The 22,774-nt window shown below is 40.5% G+C and overlaps 1 protein-coding gene across 4 annotated transcripts in view; it reads left to right on the top strand.

Annotated features, from left to right (window-relative positions):
• Positions 1-22,774, top strand: part of PDE8A (phosphodiesterase 8A) — a 138,662-nt gene extending 115,888 nt beyond the window's left edge. For all 4 annotated transcript variants that reach the window (XM_085070521.1, XM_085070520.1, XM_085070522.1 and 1 more), the window contains 15 exons: positions 3,518-3,606; positions 4,186-4,237; positions 4,335-4,377; positions 5,277-5,354; positions 6,314-6,384; positions 6,997-7,161; positions 9,703-9,751; positions 10,019-10,154; positions 12,371-12,569; positions 14,867-15,084; positions 15,942-16,074; positions 19,413-19,577; positions 20,480-20,609; positions 21,345-21,464; positions 21,547-22,774. In XM_085070521.1, the coding sequence (XP_084926647.1) occupies positions 3,518-3,606; positions 4,186-4,237; positions 4,335-4,377; positions 5,277-5,354; positions 6,314-6,384; positions 6,997-7,161; positions 9,703-9,751; positions 10,019-10,154; positions 12,371-12,569; positions 14,867-15,084; positions 15,942-16,074; positions 19,413-19,577; positions 20,480-20,609; positions 21,345-21,464; positions 21,547-21,557 (1,659 nt within the window). In that variant the 3' untranslated portion in view covers positions 21,558-22,774. The remainder of the gene's footprint in view (positions 1-3,517; positions 3,607-4,185; positions 4,238-4,334; positions 4,378-5,276; positions 5,355-6,313; positions 6,385-6,996; positions 7,162-9,702; positions 9,752-10,018; positions 10,155-12,370; positions 12,570-14,866; positions 15,085-15,941; positions 16,075-19,412; positions 19,578-20,479; positions 20,610-21,344; positions 21,465-21,546) is intronic.

The following is a 22,774-nucleotide window of genomic DNA, read 5'->3' as shown; positions in this document are numbered from 1 at the left end:
GGGGCACATGGCATTGGCACAGAGCAGGGAGATGCCAAAGGGAATCATCTGCATCTAGACAGGGATGCAAAAGCACAGATTCAAATCTGTGGTGAGTGATGCTCTGTAAGTCAGGGTGCTGACACAGCATGCAGTGACACAAGCTGGGTGCAGATTCCTTGTGCATTCCAAGGAGAATGTGTCCTCATTTCCACATGGGTTGGCCTGTTGGAAGAGATTCCAGTGACAGAATAGTTTGGATTATGGTGCTTCACACCTCTGTTGCCTGAATTAAGTCATTTCAGTAAATGTGTGCAATACAAAACTGATGTTAGGAGGGAGTATTTATTAAGTTATAATTCAAATACATTGTATGTGTCAGGCCTTAAATCCACACCATCAATTCTCAAGATATGAAGTGATAAATTTTTTAATATTTCAGTGGACTGAAAAAAATTTCATTAATAACAGAAATACGTTTTACTCTATGAATGATAGAAATCTAAATCTAATTCACCTCCTTCCTTGTACTAATTTTACTCCTTACTGTGTGGCTTCAACAGTGAGGGCTAATGAAATACTACCCACTTAAACCTGTCTGGAACAGCTTAAGCTGTTTTAGGTGGATATATGCTGTTTGCAGGTGTTTTGTGTTTCCCTTTGGAACATTTCATAATATGTAATCTATGTAACCTTACGTTTATATATTAATATAAAAATGAATTGCCAATTAAATTATTACAGAAAGCATTTGCAAGTAGAGGTTAACTGTGAGGAACAACCTTTGAAATACTTCAAAATACTTGAAGTTTTGGAATCAGTGTGTCAAGATACTACAGCATTTTTGGAGGTGCTTGAGTTACCTGGATCATTCTGACATGGTCTGTGTGTTGTTTTGAGGCTTGTGATTTTTTTATATCCTAAATTTAAAACACCGCCTCCCACTACAGTAGGCCATATATTGGCTACTGTAGGTTACAGCACACCAAAAAAAGGAAACTGCTGCTGTGATATTCTCCTGTCAATAGGTTTGACTTTTCTGTTTTGAACAAATGTGAAACTATGCTAACATAGGAATAAAAGCAATAGAAAACAAGTTTTTCACGTCTTTGGAAAAATCTAAGCTGCATGAAAAATCTCTCTTGTCTTTAAATGGAATTTAGGAAGATGGAGTCTTGCATTATTTCACCTCTTGCACTGAGAATCATAGCACTGTGAGCAAGTTCAGTATATTCAATAAAAAGTTCATAGGTGTTACACTCAAAAATTGGTAGTTACATATCCCTATGATACATAGGGATTCTGGGGTCATGATGCTGTTTCTCTTAGAAAAGCCATATCTCTGCAATTTAATTTTTTTGTTACTACAACTGGCTGTAATTTGCCAAAAGCCATTGTTATTGAAAGGCATGTTCATCCATCCATACCTGAGGAGTTTAAAAAAAAGTGGTTTTTTTCATTCTTCTGTTTTATGATCCAAATTGCATCCATTGAGATGAAATGTGCAGTTCTGACTAGAATTCTTGCTGCCTCTGATCTCTGCAGTTTGACACAAAGCTCTTGGTTTTGCTTTTTCTGAAGTGAGATGAATAGCTACTGATAAAGCAGACAAGTCATGCAGCTCCTCTTGCTGCTTGGGCATTGCTTGCAAGGTCTTTCCAGAGGGGGTGGGAGAGCAATTGCACTCTGTGATAAAGTTCTGTGGCAGCACCTTCCTAATCCAGGCTTCTGTTCTGAGAGATTGTGTTCATGGTGTCTTGTGTTTATTTTGTTTTTCTCTCTTCCCTGTGAGCATTTTGCTGAACTTTGCTGTCTTGTGTGAGAAGCCCCAGTCTGAAAGGAAGGCTGGGCTGGGGGTTCCTCACTGTGCCTGTGTGAGGGCTCAGTGCATGGATGTGTGCCTTGGCCTTCTTCATGGGGCCTGAACCCTCATGACTGATTCACTCTGAGAGGGTGACACCATGGGGTTTTGCTGTGTCTGGTGTTTGCTCTGCTTTGATCCCAGCACTCCCCACAGCAGGGCCTGGTTACAGTGCTTGTGTGGCTGCAGTGCAGACAGAACCATGGGCCTGACTGACAGCACGTCTCGGGAATAGCTCTTCTCTCTTGGATTGCTGACAGAGGCTCTGGGAGAGAGCATATGGTGTTCTTAAAATACATTTAAGTAACATCCCTGGGAGAACTTTACATACCAGCAGGAGCTTGGCTTGGACCTCCTGTTTCTCAGAATTGTGCTGACCTTTTCCCTCACACATTTCCTGCCACAGTTTCACAGGTTTTAGAATTTCACAAGTTGAAAAATCAATCTGTTGACTAAGAACACATTAGTGAATAACCTGTCTTGAAAAGGATGCGCTTTCAATGAAGGAATTATCCAATCTGTGGCTTATGACTTCACCCTTTGTGAAGTCCTGGGTTTACTACCTGGGTTAGAGATCAGTTACTCACCTGTACCTCATCCTGGTTGTCAGGAAACTATTGATATGCATACTTTTAATTATGAGAGCATTGAATTTTGTGGTACTTGCTTTATCTTCATTTGTATTCCTCAAGCAGCTCACAGAAGACATTATGCTCACTACACAGTTTGTTATGCACAGTTCTCTTCTCTGACAGATCCTTAGAAAAGCCTTTCATATATTTTTCTGTACAGCCTGTCACTATGCAGTTCTCTGTGGGCTGGAGTTTTTATTTGCTGGTTCCATCAACATAAATGTAAAACTATTCTCTCTGTACCTGTTCTCTGGTCTGCTTGACTGGGAAGTCTGCAAGTCTCAAATAAATATGTATTGTGTGCTCCATGAAGGTATTTTCACATTCATAAGATCTGATCTACAGTTTGTTGAGCTCAAATACAGCAATTGGCATGAGCAGTTTGTGTTAAGTGAACATGCAATATGGGTTCAATTATTCATTAATCACTTGGTATTTAGTAAATGTCCAGATCAAAATATGTATCTGTTTAAAAAGACAAAGAAACAGCTATTCTAGGGATGGAAACACATTGGTAATCCTAAAACCAGAGTGGTTTTAGAGGGGAGGCAGAAGCCAGGTGCTATTCTACTGGGCTCTCTTCTGATTAAAAAAAACCCTGAAAAACAGAATAAATATCTGCTGCTTTTTGATAATAAACTGACAGTATGGAAAATAAATCTGCTAGTATATCAAAGCACTTCTAGTCCCAGATATATTTAATGTTAACCAGTGATAAGACACCCCAATCCTGCAGGAGAGATGGGGCATCCAGTAGGGAAGGTGATCAGGTCAGTGTAACATGGTTCTGATTCCCACAGCTCCTGAGGTCCAGCTGGTGCCAGCAGAGTATTCCAGGCTGCCCCTCTGGAAGTTCTTCCTGCATTGGCAGCAGCACTGTGACCTACAGGTTACTTACAGGGGAGAAATTAGAGGGTTTGAGCACAGTTTAACCAGTCGTGCCTGGTTTTGTATTGTCAGACAGCTTTCAGTCAAAGAGGGTATGAAGCTGCAGCTTCTCTTCCTGTTTTATCTGAACTTCCTTCCACTTGAATTATTTTTTCAGGAATGGCAAGGAATGTACTATGCGAAAAAGAAAAATGGAGATAGCATACAACAAAATGTGAAGATACTACCTGTCATTGGACAGGGAGGGTAAGTATGAAAGCTAAAACCATGATTTGTATCTGAGTGAAGGCTCAGTTTAGAGTTCAGGTGCTTTCAGCAGATATTGGATTATCCTGCTACTGAGTATAATGGAAGCTCACGTAAGGAAAAGTGCCACAGACCTCTGCACTTAATTTCTTGGGGCAAAATCAACTTCACATGCTGTGCACTGGGAAAGTGAAATTCTCCTAATTCTCCCCCAAAAGGAGCCAAATATGCAGATGTGCTTACTTGTGACTCTGACTCTTCTGATCTGAAGTGCAAGTGCTCCCTTCTGTCTTTGTATGCATTTTCTGGTTGTGGTACCACCAGGACCTGTTTCACTGTGCACCTGTACTATGCACTACTTCCATGCTCACTTTTCCATGCTCCTTTCATGGCTGTTGCCAAGCGTTGTTATGTGATGGGGTCACTGTGTGCTTTGATCATGGGTGAAATTCAAGCATGTCTAGATTTTTATGCAACTTCCATTTGATCCCCAAATTGAGCCTTCGGATCCCACAAGTATCAGCACTGAATTAAAGCTAAGGTTTGGATGGGAATTAACACACTGTTTTTTGCCTACAGAAAGATTAGACACTATGTGTCAATTAGTAGACTGTGCAATGACAACAATAAGGTAAGTGAAAATAGTTCTATGCTCACTTTAGTTTGAGCCCTAATTACAAAATAATGGCAAAGTTCTGACTAACTGAATTTCTCATACTTAATTGTAGGTGGAGAAGACGTGTGAATGTATTCAGGCTGAATCTCAGACAGGTACGACACATCTCTTTGGTTCCAATAAGTGGAGAACATACCTGGGGAGAGAATAAAGGCTATTAGTGATTTGACTGCAAACAGTTTCACAGAACAGTCCTGTTTACCTAGTGGTAAGCTGGGAATCCAACTCAAAAGGCAGGAAAATAAATACAAGCCCTTTCTGCCTGCCTCACTTATTTTAGAGGTGACGTAAAGCAGCCCACCTTTGAAAACAGATACAGGGCCCTGAGTTGGTATGGTGGTATTGCTGGATTCAGGGTCACAATTCAGCTGTAGATGGTGGATCCCTGGGAGACAATTAGAGATGAGAAGGATGCTGTCATGTCTTCATGTTGCTGTGGCTGCTCTGTAGCTCATGGCTCGTGTGTCTGCATTGCTTTGAGCTGCTTTGGAGGGAATTTGCACGTGGATGGGAATGAGGATGACCAGCATTACCATTCACCCTCATCCCATCTATCAACACTTCAATTAGCAAATCCTTGGCATCCATGCTGTAGATACTTATTAACTGTAGCCTTAGCACAGGTTGGATCTTGGAGTCCACTGGGATGCACTGCCTTGTTTGCTGGCACGTGCTCTGCTTTGGCCCACCAGGTCTTGCTGGCTATGGTTGTGTTCACAACTGCAATTGTGTCACAGTGGCAAGAGAGGAGCTTTCATCTCCATACTGTTTCCTTCTGCACAAACATTAAGGCATGTTCTGCCAGAGAACTTGACTGGGCTCAGAACAGTGTGATAGGGCAAGAGCTTTAAAAGGCACTTTCATCAGCTCTCATCTGCTGAAGCGTTGAGGTCCATGCCACTCAGCTGCTGCCAGGCTTTTCTGAGCTTCAGTTCCTTTAATATACATTTTAGGCACAACTTTGTGTCATTATACAATATGATTTTCTTCACAGATACTCAGACTTGCAGACACAAAGACATGAGGAAAGGATCCCTGGATGTCAGATCCACAACATCACGAGGGAGTGATGGTATGTGAAACAACTCATTGTGTTGGGTCTGGCTGAGATGGAGTTGTCATGTAAACCCAATACACAAATTACTACATTTTTTATCTCTTCTCTTGATAAAGCTATGAAGATTTTTTTCCTTAATTTTGTTTTCTTTCACTGTGTTGTGTTTTGGTCTGTTAGATCACCCCAAACTTGATAGATGAGTCATACTCAAAAGTGTTGCTGATACATGCTTTTGTTAAATCATACATCTTCACAGTCTAGGAGCATTCACTAGGGAAGCATGTCTGTGGCAGTGAGAATACAGTCACGCTCCAGTATAGCAAAAATAGCATTGATTTTTCTTCTTAAGAACTGCTCAGCACAATGAGTAACAGAGTGTATTTTATAGGTATTCAGAAAAATCTCATCTTGATATTTTCTCTGCAGAACCAAAATTGCAAACTGATATAAAACATTAGTTTTTAAATTTCCAATGAATAATAGACCAGAACCTCTGCTGTCTTTATTTGGATTAGGTATCCACTTCAAAAGAGCTTCACTGATTTACCTCAGCTTGGAAGCTGACTCATTATGACTTGTCGTGTTGCATCAGGCAGCAAGAGTAGATACATCCTGTAATAATCTAAATTCAGTGGTTACCTACTTGTGCCTGCCAGTTCATACACACATCTATATAGTCTTTTAACTGAGTTCATAATTGAATATTTTCATTAGTTAAAATAAAAAAGCAAAGCCATGATTTTGCCAGGCTGTTACAGCCACTTTAATCAGGGACATCAGTGGTTCAGCCAGCATCTCCTTGCACTTGTGTGTCCCCAGCATCACGAGCATGCGTGTGAATTCTGCCACAGATTGCCTCTGAAAGGCACAGCAGGGCAGGCAGTGCAGAAAATGAATCAGGAGTTCCTGGCTGGATCTCCCTGCCGTGCCTTGTGGCTGAGCCTGGGCACAAACTCTGCTCTGTTTTCTCGCAGGCAGCTCCCAGCGGCGCCGCTCCTCCATGGCCAGGGTCCATTCCATGACCATCGAGGCTCCCATCACCAAGGTAATGGACAGGCCCTGGGCAGCTGTGCTGTGCTGCAGCTCTGGGGCTCCAGGACAGCGTCCAGGCAGCACCAGCCTCTGGGGCACCTCCTTCCCCTGTTCCACCTGCCCCCTGCTGTAGCTCCAAAAAGCCTCTGAATTCACAAAGATCTCCCAAACCTGCTTGGTAGGGAGCCATCCATGGGGTCAGCCTTCACAGGATCCTCTTTAAGAGCTTGCCTATGTGAAGGAGGGACTGGAGTTCCTCCTTCTTACTTATGCATTGTCAACTGCTTTCTGAAAGCATTCAAGAATTTATCAAAAATCAGCTCTTTAGTAAATTGAGAGTGGCAAATGGGAGAAAGTTACATTAAATCTGTTCAGAGATGTTTTGAGGCTGTGTCTTGGAGGGGAAAGTCATTAATAAGATTGCTGTCTTTAAGGCCACAATCTTATTTTCAGAGTCAGTAGCAAACATCAGTGTTTCAATAACATCTCTTTCATTTTGATTTTCCCCCATGTGGATTAAAGTTTTAGATCTTGCTATTTTCCTGAGTTTTCCATAGTAATTAATGAGTGTCTCTGGTTTTCTTAAATCACTTCTAAGTTCACAATGTGTCTAATGCTACATTAGGTAATAAACATCATCAATGCTGCACAAGAAAGCAGTCCCCTGCCAGTTGCAGAAGCTTTAGACCGGGCTTTGGAGATTTTAAGAACCACTGAATTGTACTCTCCACAACTGGGGACAAAAGATGAGGATCCACATACAAGTGACCTTGTTGGAGGGTTAATGACAGTAAGTACTTCGTGTCACAAACAGCTCTTGATTAATGTCCTGCTACCTGATTTTCCCAGTTACTTCATCTTTATCATCTGTCACCTGCTCTGTCTCTATCAAATTATCAGGAAAAACTGCACACCTCTTTTCATGGAGTTCCCCCACTACTTGAATTAGTGGAGAAAATGAAAAGAAGTGGAAGAAAATTGATAAGCCCCTTTAAAACATTAGTTTAGCTAGAAATGGAAAGTAAAAACAATTTTTTTTTCAATGTGATTCATTTGAGTAAGGTATAGATGGCAAAGGAAGAAAGAAAGAGAACCAGATACTTGTATTTACTAATGAGGATTAGAATGACATGTTTATCGGGGGCTTTTCAGTCTACAGAAAGAATGTGTTTTCAAAAGAATGCAAAATACATGCTTTTGTTGCTCTTTCTTGGATTATATTTGTACCTGTAGCGTTGTTCCCAAAGTTGAACCAAGAGCATGTAGGAAAGCAAGAGCTGAACCCAAACCTTCAGAGCCTGGAGTCTCACCCTCCTGCTGGTTGCAAGAGGAGTTCAGATGAATGTTACCTGTGCCTCAAGGATATGTGTTCTCATTAGTCTGTGGGTTACACGTGAAAGGCTATGTCAGGAAAAAAATTTTACAGCGTGTTGGATGCAAAAAGGCTCACAAGATGTGAGCTTTCTAGAGAGGTCTCTGGACTATTCTAATTTCATTTTGGAACTATCACGATGCCTTTGCAGTATCTATCAGAATCTTCAAGTAGTTTATGTGTATTTTTATATTTTAAAATACCACAGCAAATACCTAATCAAGAGGAACATATGGGAGACTCCCAGAATTCCAGGAGAAGACCAGAGTGGTTCATATAGGGTTGTATTTACTACCTGAGTAGACAAAATATATTGTTACCTTAACAATAAAGATATAGGAAGTATATTGATACATAGAATCATTAGTCTCAAAGTGAATCTTTTCCACTGCTGAATACCTAAGAGTTCATAAACTCAGCTGTTTTCTCCTTTTTGTGAATTGTTGATTCTTACATGCATTTGTTTTCTGATTGTATTTGTCCATGAACATGAAGATAACGGTATTGCAAAATATAAAATCCTTACTAAAAATAAACTAAAGGCTCTTTTATGGAGCAATAAGAAGAGCTGAGAAAATTCATTTCAGAGCGTATGGCATGGTATGAAGTTATTGAAGAGAAACATTTTTCCATCAAAGGGTCTGCTGAAAACAGAATCATATCGTTCCATTTGTGTTCAGAAGTTATGTCTGAGAAGAGGAACAAGGAATACGTTATTGGATTTGAACTCTCAAGCGGGAAGGGCATTTGGAGTTCAAAGATAGATTTTGCAGATACCATTACACCTGCTATTTCAACTCTTAAAAAACTAATCTTTGATTCTAAATGATAGGCAGCATCTGGTGTCCTAACTATTTGTGTCATAGCAGTTTTATTGAACAGCCACTGTTGTACTCTCTTTCCTTTTAAATCGCAAAACTCCAGAGTCATTTACTTAAAAATGTGAAAATAAAAGTTAGATGTAACAATTCTTTTAAGAGCAGATATTCCATGTTCAGATACAGGAACCACATTTACTTCTGCTATACATGGTGTGAATAACATTTTTAGTAAGGTGCATTCAGAAATATTTTTTTAAACACTGGCTTTTTACATCATGGGCTAAACATGAGCTAACAGCTGTAACCTCAAAAGAGCAAGCAGGATTTGGGCCACAGCATGTAGAATTGTAAAACGAAAAGTAAATATTGAATACATAATTCTGTTCGTTTTAATCCATCATCCCAGTGTTCACATCTAGGCATCATGCCAGAATTAAGCCTAGGAGGCACTGAACTGAAGAATAAACAAGCATACATTCTGTGTGGTAGAAAGGAAGCCTCAGAGTAACTTGTTCCTCTGCAGTCATGAGATTCTTGTGCTCCTGAGGTGACTGGATCTGCCAATACCAGGGCAGGAGAGCAGGGGAATGTCTCCATCCACTCCCTCCCAGTGCCCACCACTGCCTGTTGGTGGGAAGTGTGGACACACCATGTCTGCTCTGTGGCACAGAGCCACAACTGCTCTGCATGTTGTCCAGACAAGGACAGATGTGAGGCTGCAATTCCAGACCTCCACCCCACACACAAAAAACACCCACAAAAAAACCAACACACAAAACCAAAACACCCAACACAAACCCCCCCACCACCACCCACCCCAACACACCCAAAAACACCAAACACAACAAAACACAAAAAACCCAAAAAACCACCACACACCTGCACCTGAGAAACTTGGGTTTTTACCTGAGTTCATATTGTATCCCCTAGCCTGCAGTTTCTTAACTGTTATGAGCTACATGTAAAACATGTAAAACAGGCAAATCTTAACAGTACAGACAAATAAGGGAGAGGCAGCTCTGATGGCTGTGACAAGCTGCAGTCAGGGTTCTCTGAAGTTGTGCTACTATTTGGTGTCATCATCTTCTAGACATTTTGTGCAATACCCTGCATTTAACTTGCAACTTTTATTTAACAGGATGGTTTACGAAGATTATCAGGGAACGAATACATATTGTCAGCAAAACGTAAGTCTTAATTTGGCAGCTACTGAGATACTGTAACATGTTCAGAAATTTGAGAAACAAGGGAAATTTGATTAGATGTTTTTTTATGGGCATTTTTTGTGTTTGGTTTATTATTATCTGTAAGCATTTTTCTGTAGTATTACTGAGCTTTATAGAAACAAGAGTTGCCATGTCTTACTACCAAAAAGAAAATGTATATTCAGTAAAATTGCACCTCACTATTAAATAGACTAAAATATATAGAGTAATAACTGTATTCCTCAACAGAAACTCACCAGGTCGCTGGCAGTCTGAGCTCTCCCATCTCCCTCAATGACATACCCCCACGGATAACACAGGCAATGGAAAATGAAGAACAGTGGGATTTTGATATCTTTGAACTGGAGGCTGCCACCCATAAAAGGTCAGTAAACGCAAGAGCTCATAAGATGAATTTGCTGAAAAGTGACTTAAATGTCATCCAGTAATCAGATCCTTAAGTTCTCTACCTGTGCTTTTGCAGTGGAATGAATTTTATTTTCAATGTCAGATGTTTGAAATTTTCTCATTGTCATTTCTAGTTGTATATGAATCTTAAATGTCTTCTGTGTCATCATACAGTATTTCCTGCAAACTCCCAGTGGATATAAGTCAAGATTATATATTTTTGGTATGGTATAATGACAATACAACATAATTCTTAAAGCCCATTTTTACTCAATAATAGAAAAGTAATACAAATCAAATTATTTTCTTGCGGGGATTCAAATTCCTGTTATGGCAAACTACACACAGAGTCAGCATGCTGGTCTTGATTTGATCAGTTGATACAGATCAGGTTTTATTTTCTTTCCATTTGATTGGGTAGGTTTTATTCCTGAACAGTTCCAATACAGCTTTTCAGCAGAATTCCCATTGCCTTTCTCTAGGATTAGAGGAAGGTCTTTATTCTAAAATCTTGGCAGGCTATATTTTATGTGTAAGATTAACTGAAGAATATTTACTGATAAAAAGCAGGGCATACCAATTGCCATCATAAAAGTTTTCAAAAGCAGATCAGCAGTTTTGATAGACTGTACTTCATTAGTAGCAAAGGCTTCCCCTAAGACTGTAAATTAATCTTTCTGTTTAAATCCTTGGTTTTATTTTCTGATGCTTATCAGAAGTTCCCCCTTTGGGTCTAGTTTCATGTATCATGCTTTGTCTTAGGTAAAAGCTTTTGTAAGACACTAATTTGGAGGCCAGATCCTGCAATGAATTGACTATCTTAAACCCTTTGTCAAAATCCCAGATCTGTAAGAGCTTTGAAAGGTATTCAAAACAAAAGTCTAAGAAAAATACCAGGCACTTAGTTAACCTATATGCATTTCATTTTTATATTGTGGTTTTATGAGCCAAAAAGGTGCAAAACCCCCTAGATTTTTATTCTTTAAAATTATTTTTTTTAAGTGAAGGTATTTACATCTAGTTGCTTTAGGTTTTTTTTTCTTTGCTGCATTTGGATTTCTAATGAACCAATATAGATAAGTTATTAAAAAGAAAAACCTAAAAATACAGTCAGTCTGTGTGATTTATAGCATTTAATGGGTACATTGCAGTAACTTCAGTTAATCATCCCAGCCAACATGCATGAGATCACCAGGTAGGTTTCTCTGTTCTTACTGATCTGGAGAGACCACAGAGGGACAAAGGAGGTACTTTGTTGCCTGGCCTCTTATTAAAGGTAGTATACTTGTGATTGCTTCCTACTCTGTTTAAATAATGGCAGTTCATTTATTAAGAGAATTAAAGTGACTTTCAATGACTCACAAGTATGAATATATTATTAATATTGCCTTAAGTCCAAGCAGACATATGGTAATAAAGCCAGGATAATTAATTAAATATTAGTGCATTACAGTTCCCTGACAGAGAAACCTGGAGTCACCTTTGTCTGACACTGGGGGGATTACAGGGGATTTGACTTTATCTATGTTACAGTTCTAGTATATGACACAGTGTTGTTGAGTGTTTTTGACAAAAGATGCACATCTAACTCTGCATGGCCTCAGCAGCTCTAGATGATGTCGCCTCACCTGTCAGGTGCAGCTAAAAGTCAGGGCTGAACCAAGCAGCCTCTTGCTGCCTGCAGAGTCAGCAGGCGAGGGGAGCCTGCAAGGGTGGGCGTGAGAGAAGGGGAGCAGATCTGCAGTGCAGAAAGCACAGCGACTGCAGCATCCTGGAGCACATATGGACTTAATTTAACTGTAAACAAGCTAGTTGAGGAATCTGTGGCAGCAGCAAGATTATCTCCCTCCTCTCGTGCTCAGAGTTTGGTACTTGCTAATTTCTCTCATTTTGGCTGCAGTCTGCATTTACCCAGCATAGACTCCCCAAGCCCCAGCACTGCTACATGTACTACAGCAGCAATACTGAGCATTTTGAATATTCCTGGGAGAAGCTGGCCTGGTTCTGAGACTGTGCATGTGAAGGGTAGGCAGAACACTGCTACAGGTCTGGACTGTAATTCTGTAACGAGTCCTTATACATAATTTTAGATGTCATTAGCTAAAAGTCCTGTATGGATTCATACTATTTGTGCCATGTAATATTCTTTCAGCTGCATTCATTTTAAAACTTTCTGTTTATTTTTCTCCACAGGCCTTTGGTTTATCTGGGTCTCAAAATATTTGCTCGCTTTGGAATCTGTGAATTCCTGAACTGTTCAGAATCCACTCTGAGGTCATGGTTACAAGTTATTGAGGCTAACTACCATTCCTCCAACTCCTACCATAATTCTACTCATTCAGCAGATGTACTACACGCTACTGCTTACTTCTTGTCTAAAGAAAGAGTAAAGGTCAGTCCACATTTATAAGAAACAGTGTAGGGGGAAATGCAAATGCAATCAAAGAAAGATCTCTTTAAAACAGATTCAAAAGCCAAATGTGTGCCTAGTACCAATTAGTTTGGTAACTCTGAGGTCAAAGAACTGGGCTGCTTCATATGAATTCTAGGATCTCTCTATAGTATATGTAGAAGTATGGATGCCAGTAGTACAGAATTGAACAATTCTTGATGGGAGAATAAGAAAACCTTCTTTTCGAGTAAAACTTCTTCATATAGTTAAACCTTCTCAGATAGGTGAGCTAATGATAGAATTACTTTTGTGTTGGTACATGCCAAATACAGATTTAATATAATAAATCACCATCTCTTACGTCTTGTGATGGTCATTTTGCAAAAGACTCCTAGGACAATATAGGCCATAAAGTGGGCTGTATCACCCACTGGACAGGATGCCCTGAGGCTTATAGAGACTGCATTGCAGGAAAGTATTGAAAAAAATTACTTGTCAGTACCATAATATCCACTGGGGTATTAGAGCCACTGACAACCAGAATAAATCAGAGCAACTTCTGCTCTCATGTGCCCAGACTGGAGAAGGGGGGTAAAGCAGTGCTTGGTGTGTGTGCAGTAGAGTGCTAGGACATATTTCTGAGTCATGTTCTTGGGTCAAAATTCCTACCCTGAACTGGTCTGCCTAAGGATAGTGCCGGTGATGGGCACCTGGCTGAGAAATTTGGGACTGTAAACAAGCTTCTGACAGCTCATTAAACTGCAGTAATTGCCTTAACTTGGAGCTGCAGCTCATTAGTGTGATCTCCAGAGGCTGATTTACAAATACTATATGCCAAGTGGGGCTAGAACGTCACTGGATATTTTTCAGCGCCTGGTTTGCCAGAGGTTTAACTGGTCTTCCCAAGAATATCTATGAAAAGCAGACAAGATCTGGATCCATTTCAGTGTCACAGAAGCATGACTGCCTCCTCTTTTTCCAGAATGTTACTTCCATTCCGCTGTGGGCATAGGAAGAGAAAAAAATGTTGCAGCAGAAGAAGAATCAAAGTTCAAAATTGTCTTTTTATCTTTTCAAAGTTACAGCCCAGATGCTTTTGTGTTGCCCAGAGTTCAACTTAACCTAAACACAGAAAACCCAATTCTGCCACTCAAATTCATGCTGAGAATATTTTTTTTTTGTAATTTGAACTCAGTTCAACTTGTCTGGGAAAATTTTCTGGCTCCCAAATTGAAGCCATATTCCCAGAATCATTTCCACATCTGGGCCATGGGAGTTAAGATAACAAAGTTAGAATCCTTGACCTGATGTTGGGTGTGAAAGTGCTGTAAATCCTTGTGAAGTGTCAGATAGGCTGCTATGGTCCTGCAGGTCAGATACTCCCAGGTTCTGGCCATTTCCCTTTTGCACAGGTCTTTCTCAGTTGGACTGAACGCTGCTCAGTGTGTCCCTCTGAGGAGAGCCTGTTCCCAAATCTCTCCTAACTTCATACCACAAAAATAGGACCCCATGAGCAGCAGCTGAAAGAAAGGAGGAAGAAGCTCACACACAGCAAATAACATTTCAGACAGTGCTAACTATCAACTAGAACAGAAATAATTATTTGCTTTTTCTTGTTCTCCACTAGACTCTCTTGACAGTCCTCAATGAATAATGTCCCCACTCCTGCAAAGTCAAGTCACTACATAATTTCAGGAGATGTAAAGTAGGGTAGGGTTTGACTTTTCACCTACCAAGTGTAACTATTCTGAATGGTAGTAGAGAGCCTGTAGAGAATTTGGACCTCAAATTCAAGCTAATTGGAATGAAAATGATCTGCTCTACTCCCAGATTCAAATGGGAATATTTCTGCTCTTTCATTTTATTAAAATGTTTAATATAATTGTTTTGTATCTGTGGTCCAAATTGCCAAAGGAAATTAAGGAGTCTGGTGGTAATAGAATAATTTTTATCCGTATTGGTCTTTTTCCTAAGCCAAATACCTTAACTCCAAATGAAGGTGGTTTCAGTGTTGCTAGAAAACACAAACTAATTTATTACTTTACTTTTCTTTAATTTGATCTGCTGTGACAAAGGTTTGGTTAAGGAACAATCTAAGAGGTACAAAATGGTCAAAAAAGTAACACAATGTTCAATGAAGCTTATAATGAATTTTCCATTGCTCTGTGTAGAACATCTGACCCTTACTGATCTCCAGAGTTTTGGCTTTTATTCTTCAGCAACTTGGCTTAATCTTATGGACAGAATAGGGTTTCTAATCAGTCTGCCAGGAAAACTAAGCGCCCTTCTATTTTCAGCAAACTTTGGATCCAATTGATGAGGTTGCCGCGCTCATTGCTGCCACAGTCCATGATGTGGATCACCCAGGAAGAACAAATTCTTTCCTGTGCAATGCTGGCAGCGAACTTGCAATTCTCTACAACGACACAGCAGTGCTGGAAAGCCATCATGCTGCCCTGGCTTTCCAGCTCACCACACGGGATGGCAAATGCAATATATTTAAAAACATGGAGAGGTAAGCTTAACCCCCAGAGTCCTTTTTTGCCCACTAACATCTCTCACTTTCTTCTGTGTAACATAAGATAAGGCAAACAAGCATCCTAGAGGAAGGCACTGCCTTGTGGATAACTGTCCATGGCCCTCGTGAAATCTGCTTCTAAAAGAGTAGAGTGCTTCTGCCTCTTCTGCAAAGACTTCCGAGTAATTCCCCAATGTCAGTTTCTCCTGCTGATAAAAAGGCTGACCCTGTCTAAGGAACTTAGTGTAAATCTTAAAGTCAGCAAATCTAGAAGAGTTATTTTGTGTCATTTGAATGTAGACACCAAGCTATGGCTGAGTGGGTAGATGTTTGCTGGCTAGAACAAAGAGAGAAAGAGCCACAGAGCATGAGTAAAAATTAAATACCCTGTTGCAGTGGCAAGGATAGTGAAGGACCTGTTGCTCTTGCAGCCTCAGAAAAGCTTTTGGGGCAAGGATGTGACCATTGCCTTGGTCCTCTCAAGACACAGCAGAAAAATATTGCTGAAAGCTTGACTGTAGAGTGAGCCACTGCTGAGTGTCTGTGCTAAAAGCCTTGGGACATGTGGGTGTGGCATGTCCTGGCAGCCTCCTAAGCAGCTGGCACCTCTGCTTCTGCTCACCTCTGGCACTGTTTCTCCTAGAGATCCATCATGCCTGGAGCACATATGTCTCTACACACCAAAGGTACTCCATATAGCATAGTTTCAGCTGCCCAAGCCTTTATTACTATTTTTTTCTTCTCCCAGCACCTCTGTCGAACAGGAATGGTCTGTAGCATTTTGTTAGACTTGTTTTAGCAACCAGCCCTTTGTGAACCAGCCAGCATTCTTAATTGTTTCCTTCTTTAAACAGGAATGAGTATCGAACCCTTCGCCAAGTCATTATTGACATGGTCTTAGCAACAGAAATGACAAAGCACTTTGAGCATGTCAACAAGTTTGTCAACAGCATTAATAAACCCTTGGCAGCGCTAGAAGAAAATGGGGTAAGCAACATTGCAAGTTCTCACTTAAAATGCCTAGGCAGGGACTGGGAACTCTTGGCAGCAGGAAATTCCCACATGGTTTTCTGAGAAAGTTCATCAGAAATGTGGACAAAGAGACTGGAGATTTATCTTTCACCTCTGGGTTTGAATGCCCTTCTATTTAACATGGTTGTCACTCATATTAAGGGTGAGTGGGACTCACTAGGATCCTATTAATATCACAGTGCTGTGATGTTGTACTTGGAACCAGAGCCTTGGGCTATATGTTTTCATGTTAAAAATGCCATTTTGAGTAACTCAGTCACTCCCATGGAGAGAGTGGCAAGACTGGGCGTTGTTGTTGGCCTTTTCTGCAAAGGAGACAAGGTTTGCTTCAAAACAGAGGCTGAATTACTCCCTCCCTCTCAAGGGGACATGCTGGGGGTGCAGCAGAAGGGCAGGTCTGGGCTGGCATATGGTGCATTCTCTGGGAATAAGGGCCCTCAGCCTCCAGTGCTGCCTGGCAGCATTCATGGGTTTTCTGTCTACTTTCTTTTTTAATCTTTAAAATAGATGATGGTGACATTATGTATCATATAGACATAATCAATAGCCATCTGGAACGCCATGCACACAAAGAAATTGCCTGTTAGGAGCTCATTCTGAAAAACCACTCTGGTTTCAACAACAGCTTCAACCAGCAGTTTTGTTGCCAGTAAGAGCAGTGTATAATTTTGTTGGAATGATTTTTGCAAAGAGAAGACTTGCAGAAATGGTTACGATAAAGTTTGCGTCGGTGGCAACATCAGCCACTCCATGTAGGAGCTGTAATGGTTTTCTGTATTTTCTTACCATGTTCTTTAGAAAGCCACATTTATGACTGTTGTGTGCAATGGGGAGAGGCAGTCTTTTTATTATCTGAGAGTGGGAGAGAAGCAGCTCTCGTTCCTTCACCCATGAGAAGCAGACTGGAGCTTAACTGGAGAATTTTACCTTTGTCCACGGGAGTATGTGCTTGAATTAGCTTTGTTCTTGGCACCTGGCAATGCTAATGGGAACTCTGTGACTGAGAAGCCAAAGTCCCAGTAGGACACTGGTTGTACTGAATAAATTAGAAGGAAGGATGTTAAGTTCCCAGCTGGACAGACTCTCTGGATGAGCATAGCAGTGTCAGTGCGAGAGGAGAACAAGGCAGCTGCTGCTGCTGGATGTAGTGCACTGCACTGAGCCTGTGGAGTGTGTAACTCTCTAGGGCTCCTGCTCCTGCTGAAGGGCTCTGTACTGGCCTGGCTTGGTTGCAGAGCCCCTTCTCTAGCCCCAAGGATTGCAACTCCAAAGAGCTAAACTGCTCTTCTTGCCTATTAGATAGAGCAGAACAGCTGGTGCTGCTGAAGAACAGGGCTTGGACCTGTATAAGCAGAGAGTGAAAACACATACAGGGACATAGAAACATGAAACAAAAGTTTAGTTCTGCCCTTAAGCCCCAGAGACTGCAGGGAAATAATCTGCCCCACAAGGCATTTGTGATTCACAGCAAATTGTGCCCAAGGATGGGAAGAAAGACAACAGATACATAATTTCTATTGAAAACAAGAAGCAAAATGTTTCCCTTCCTCCAGCTGGGAGTTTCGGTTCAGCAAGTTCCTATTAAAAGGCCTGTAATGTGTGAGTGGGTAAAACAAATTATTTACTGTGCTGAGCAGAACAACACTGTCAGCCCCTCTTTCAAGTCTGTTGTCCCTCTGGCTGCAGAGGCAGTGTGTGTTTTCTGGCCTGGTTTCCAGTCATGGCAGTGACTCAGTGTAGTGTTTGCAGGCTGAGCTGCCAACCGCCTGTTCCAAATGGGACAGTTCCACTTCTTTTTTTTTTTTTTTAATTTATTATTTTTATAAAAATGTGTTCAAAGAGCCATGCTGAGAAGCTGCTGTTTGTTTCCTTTCTGCTTTTGTTTCATAAACTGAAAAAAATCCTTTCCAGCTCCAGCATCCTTTATCCTCCCATTTCCCTTCATGATGTCACCTAAGCCTATGACAGGAAGCCAACATCTGACATGCAGAGACACCTCTGCACTCTGAGCAGGATGCTGGGACTAAGCACAGTTAGCACATTCTATTCCCAAGACATCTGCATCCACCAAGTAGAACTGTGCCTTTGGGTTGAACAGATCACAGAAGTGAACATTGTTTCTTGATTCCTGGTGCTTTACCTACTAGGATATTCTCTACTATCCATAACTGAACGATCTCTAATTTTCCATACTTAATTTCCATGCTTGTGTTTTTGGAGCTTCCATCACTTCATGTTGGCTTTCTCATATGTAATTTTTCCATGCATTTGGAGGGGTATACATCTCACTTTGTTTCCTCTGTTTTCCCTTCCACATAGCTAAAAATGAGGGGAAAAAATTGGTTTGAGCATCTCATTTTGGTGAGAACTGTGGAGCTGGTATTTCTGAGCTAGTATACTACCAAATAATTTTTTTATTACTGTCAGTTTCTTCTTTTAGGAAGAGCTTTCTTCCCCACAAGAATTTGCTTCTGAAAAATGTCATGGTCATTCTGACCTAATAAAAGGTCAGAATGTTTCTGCTACTTCGTATCTCCCTCTTTGTACAAAACACTGCAGGAGCTGGTAGCACATTATTATCATCATTATTGTTAGTTACTTCTTCCCTGCTCTGACTGTAAAGCAAGACCTTGTTAGGTGCCAGTGAAGTGTTGTATGTTCCTTGCTTCAAAAAGTTTCTATTCTGAGTAGACAGTGTTGTAAATTGCTGTACCTATCTGTTCCTAAAAAGTCCAGCAACAAGGGAAGGGAATGAGGAGCATGCCTGGGAGGCAGTGTGGGATCTGACTCTGAACAGTAGTAGTGCTGTCAGAATGATTGATACACTGATGGCTTGAGCATGCCAAGGGTGACTCTGCATCTCAGGTCAGTCCCTCTTTTTAAACCAACTATTCCACTCTTAACGTGCAAGTCCATTAATCCTTGGATTTCAGCAGAGTTACATTTTTCTGCCTACACGGTGCTCATCACTGTGTGTGGTGACGAGTTGATCCTCTCCACACTTTTGAGAAGGCAGATAAGGCACAGAGGGATTGGATGACCTGCCCAAAGATGCCCAAGAGATCTGTCACAAAGACAGTGACTGAATCCAGAAACTGGAGTTCAGTGCTAGCTCAGAGCTGTGGCTAACTTTCATAATCCACCTATAAATTCAGTTAGACATCAAATACGGTAGGCAGTAGCAGGACTGATCCCAGTAGGATTTGCCGAAAGCATTCCCAAGGCACAAAAGCTTTTTAGTTAGTGCATGGAGACCTCGCTAATGGATTGTTTTTCATTCTTGAATGTTACAGAATAATGGGGATGGAGAGTCAATCAAAACTGTTCTCAGGTCTCCTGAAAACCGTATCCTTATCAAACGCATGTTGATAAAGTGTGCTGACATTTCCAATCCATGCAGACCCAGAGAACAGTGTATAGAGTGGGCTGGACGCATCTCTGAGGAGTACTTTGCACAGGTAAGGCAGCTAAAACAGGCTGCTGAAACTCCAGGTGAGCATCTCCTTAAAAGGGAGGAGGAGGAGGGTGCCACAATACCTAAGGCTGCATTATGTTGCATGAAAAATAACAACATTTTTATTTTAAATGATGGGTATTACTCATGCTGATATGAGCCTAGATGCCTTCAGACAGATGAAAGTTGACAACTCCTATTGAGCAGTTTCTGAAAAGTATAAGCTTTTAAGTTGTTCAGTTTGGAGCTGGGCTTTTTGAGCCTTGCCTGCAAATGCACTCCCATCACCAGAGACAGAGCAAGGATGCCTTCTGTACCCACATGATGGCTTTGCCTTGGGAATAGGGTCATCAAGTTCCAGTGTTTGGATGGGAACAGCACTTCCTCCAAGAAATGCTGTAAGCCCATAGCACTCTCTGCTGAGGAAAGGTTTCAGGAAGGTGTGGAAGAGGAGAGGGCAGTCATTATTACAGATGATAGACCAAACACTGCAGTTGGAACTTGGCACCCTGAGCAGGGGGTGAGGGGATAAAAAAGGTATTTCACCATCTCTGAGTGGGACAGACCATCGCTTTCATCAGAGACTGAAAATGGTTGAGCAGTTCTTAGCTCCAAAGCAGTCATAACTTGGTAGAATGTGAAGTTACTTAGGGTCAGCCTGTATGCAGATACAAAAAGTAAATGTATCTTTTCATGGGGGACACTGGAAGGCACTGTGTGTCTGCTGTTTTGGTGGAACCTGAACATCTAGGTGCTTAAGATTAAGTTGCTGCTGCTTCAGATTTGTTCAGGTTCCTCCTTTGATTTAGCAGATGCATGCTCTAGTCAGTGCCAAATAATCTGCTGCTAAAAGAAGTCCACTAACAGAATCTGTCTTAGATGAATAATCACAAATGTTTTTTGCAGACTGATGAAGAAAGGAGGCAAGGTTTACCTGTTGTGATGCCAGTTTTTGACAGAAATACTTGCAGCATCCCCAAATCCCAATTATCGTTCATCGATTACTTCATTATTGATATGTTTGATGCCTGGGATGGTAAGCAAAACTCTCCTGTTTCCTGATGTGAACATTTTGTGAACATTTTAAAGTGCTGTGATATAAGATTTCTTTTTTATGGCTCCTAAATAAAGGGAGAGAAAAGGGAAGATTCATGCAGTTCAAATAAGATTAATAACTTCATTATTGCTTATAAGTATTACTACAAGCAATTCTCATGGCTTCTCTTTAATATATCAAATTCAGGCAATCTTTAACTTTTTAAACTTGTTTCTCTGTAAATGGAGAGCAGAGCACATTTTCTTTGATAGCTCTTTGAGCACAGTCATTTTGTCCATGTTAATATTGGTTATTCATCAAGGCAAATTTCTACAGTCTGGAAAATGCTTGGGGGAGCAGCTGTTTCCTTCCAAGCGCTGCCTCCGTGGTAAAAGTGGTCAGAAATGTGACTCTCCTGAATGTCAGATCATGACATGTGACTGAGGTTTGATGGGGCAGGATAATTACAACCATAATTAGCTATGCCCCTCCTGGAAAACTGTGTTCCTTTGCAATACCAGTGTTAAATAGATTTACAGAACAGTTCTCAGTGGCCCGAGTGCTACACGAGTGCTAAGAGCTTTACAGCCAAAATAATTTCAAGCACTAGTATGACCAGTTTAAGCTTTTCTACTTAACACAGTTGCCCAGACATTTCAAGTGATGCTTAAGCAGACAGAATCTGTGACAGCCCCAGTTCTGCAAACTCAATACTCTCTGCCCTTTCTTCCCTAGCATTTGCAGACCTGCCAAATCTGATGGAGCATCTGAATAACAACATTAAATACTGGAAAGGACTAGATGGAAGGAACCTGCGAGTCCTCCGACCACCACCAGAATTGCAGTTAGACCATGGTGTGTAATTTACTAGCCAGATGCATATTTATTCAAGCTCACTTTTATCCACGTGAATTCAGATTTGTTTTGGTCTCTTCAGTATTACAGTAAAGCTAGCCCATGCACTTGGGGAACTTTCACATTCAAGAGAACATGAGGTCAGCAGTTGACTTCCACAAAGTCCCATGTGTGGACTCGGATGAAATAAGCCCACCAAGTGGAATTACACTGGATTGCTGCAGTACTTGTACTGAAGAGGGTTTATTAGTGAACATGCTTCTGCCATATCTTCATACCAGCATGTGAAGCTGGAAGACCTTGAAGAATCCTCGTAAAAAGGACATTCACTAGAAGTTTATCTATTAATAGAGACTCACAGCTTTTATGAGAAAGCTACATGCTTTTTATAAGCACTTAAGACAGTTACGTAGAACAATCAGACATTTAAAATGCAACTGTCTATGAAAGAATTTTTGATCTATGAAAAATAGATGTACTGTATTTTTTCACATCACAGAAGGTGCAATCATTCACTTCTGAGCACTACTGAAAGTGAGTTCTCCTTAAGAAATTTAGTAGCAAATGTAAAAAATAACACAAGAATTTTTGAGGTTGATCGTTAGCATCTATGATTAAAATGTTATGTTTTATTTATTTTGTTAGATGTTCAATATTTTCTATGAATTTATAAATACTTAAAAGCCAAAGCCAACTTTAGATGCATTATAAATTTACATGATTCATACTCATTAATATACATTTAATTGATGTACAGACCTTTTATTTTCATAATGCAAATACAAAATACTATACAATGATACATTTTTATTGCACTGTAAGGATAGATGTGTATGTTTAAATATTGTCTGATTTATGTTAATTAAAATAAGTTTTATTAAAAAGGTCTCACTTGAGAATAGTAGAATAAACAAGAACTGTATACTGTCTGAGCACCAGAACTGCAGTAGTTCTCCCACAAACCAGTGAGGACCACCTGATCTTCTCTTGGCTACAAAAATAATAATGTGTTGGAACTCTTTGTTTTCTCCCATGACATTTTATGACTGAAATCCCTGTTAAAGTCTGCCTTATTTTATATAGTATTTCTACAAAGCATTCCACAGCATATATGGAGAGGTGATACTAAGCATCTAATGAATTTCAACATTTTATAGCCAATGTATTTTCCTCTGCCGTAAAAGAAAAAGAACATAAAACCACCAACAAAAACCTTTAACTCAAGAAGTTTGTAAAGGCTGTGTACCTTCACAATTTGAATGAAACCTTCATAGCACCTACCAGAAAATAATAAAATGTATATTTTAAGA

This window comes from Lichenostomus cassidix, chromosome 10 (genome assembly GCF_008360975.1).
Source record: "Lichenostomus cassidix isolate B80296 chromosome 10, HeHo_3.0, whole genome shotgun sequence".
Classification (NCBI taxonomy): domain Eukaryota; kingdom Metazoa; phylum Chordata; class Aves; order Passeriformes; family Meliphagidae; genus Lichenostomus; species Lichenostomus cassidix.
Note: the sequence above shows the minus strand (reverse complement) of the source record. Positions and strands in the feature narration are given on the sequence as shown.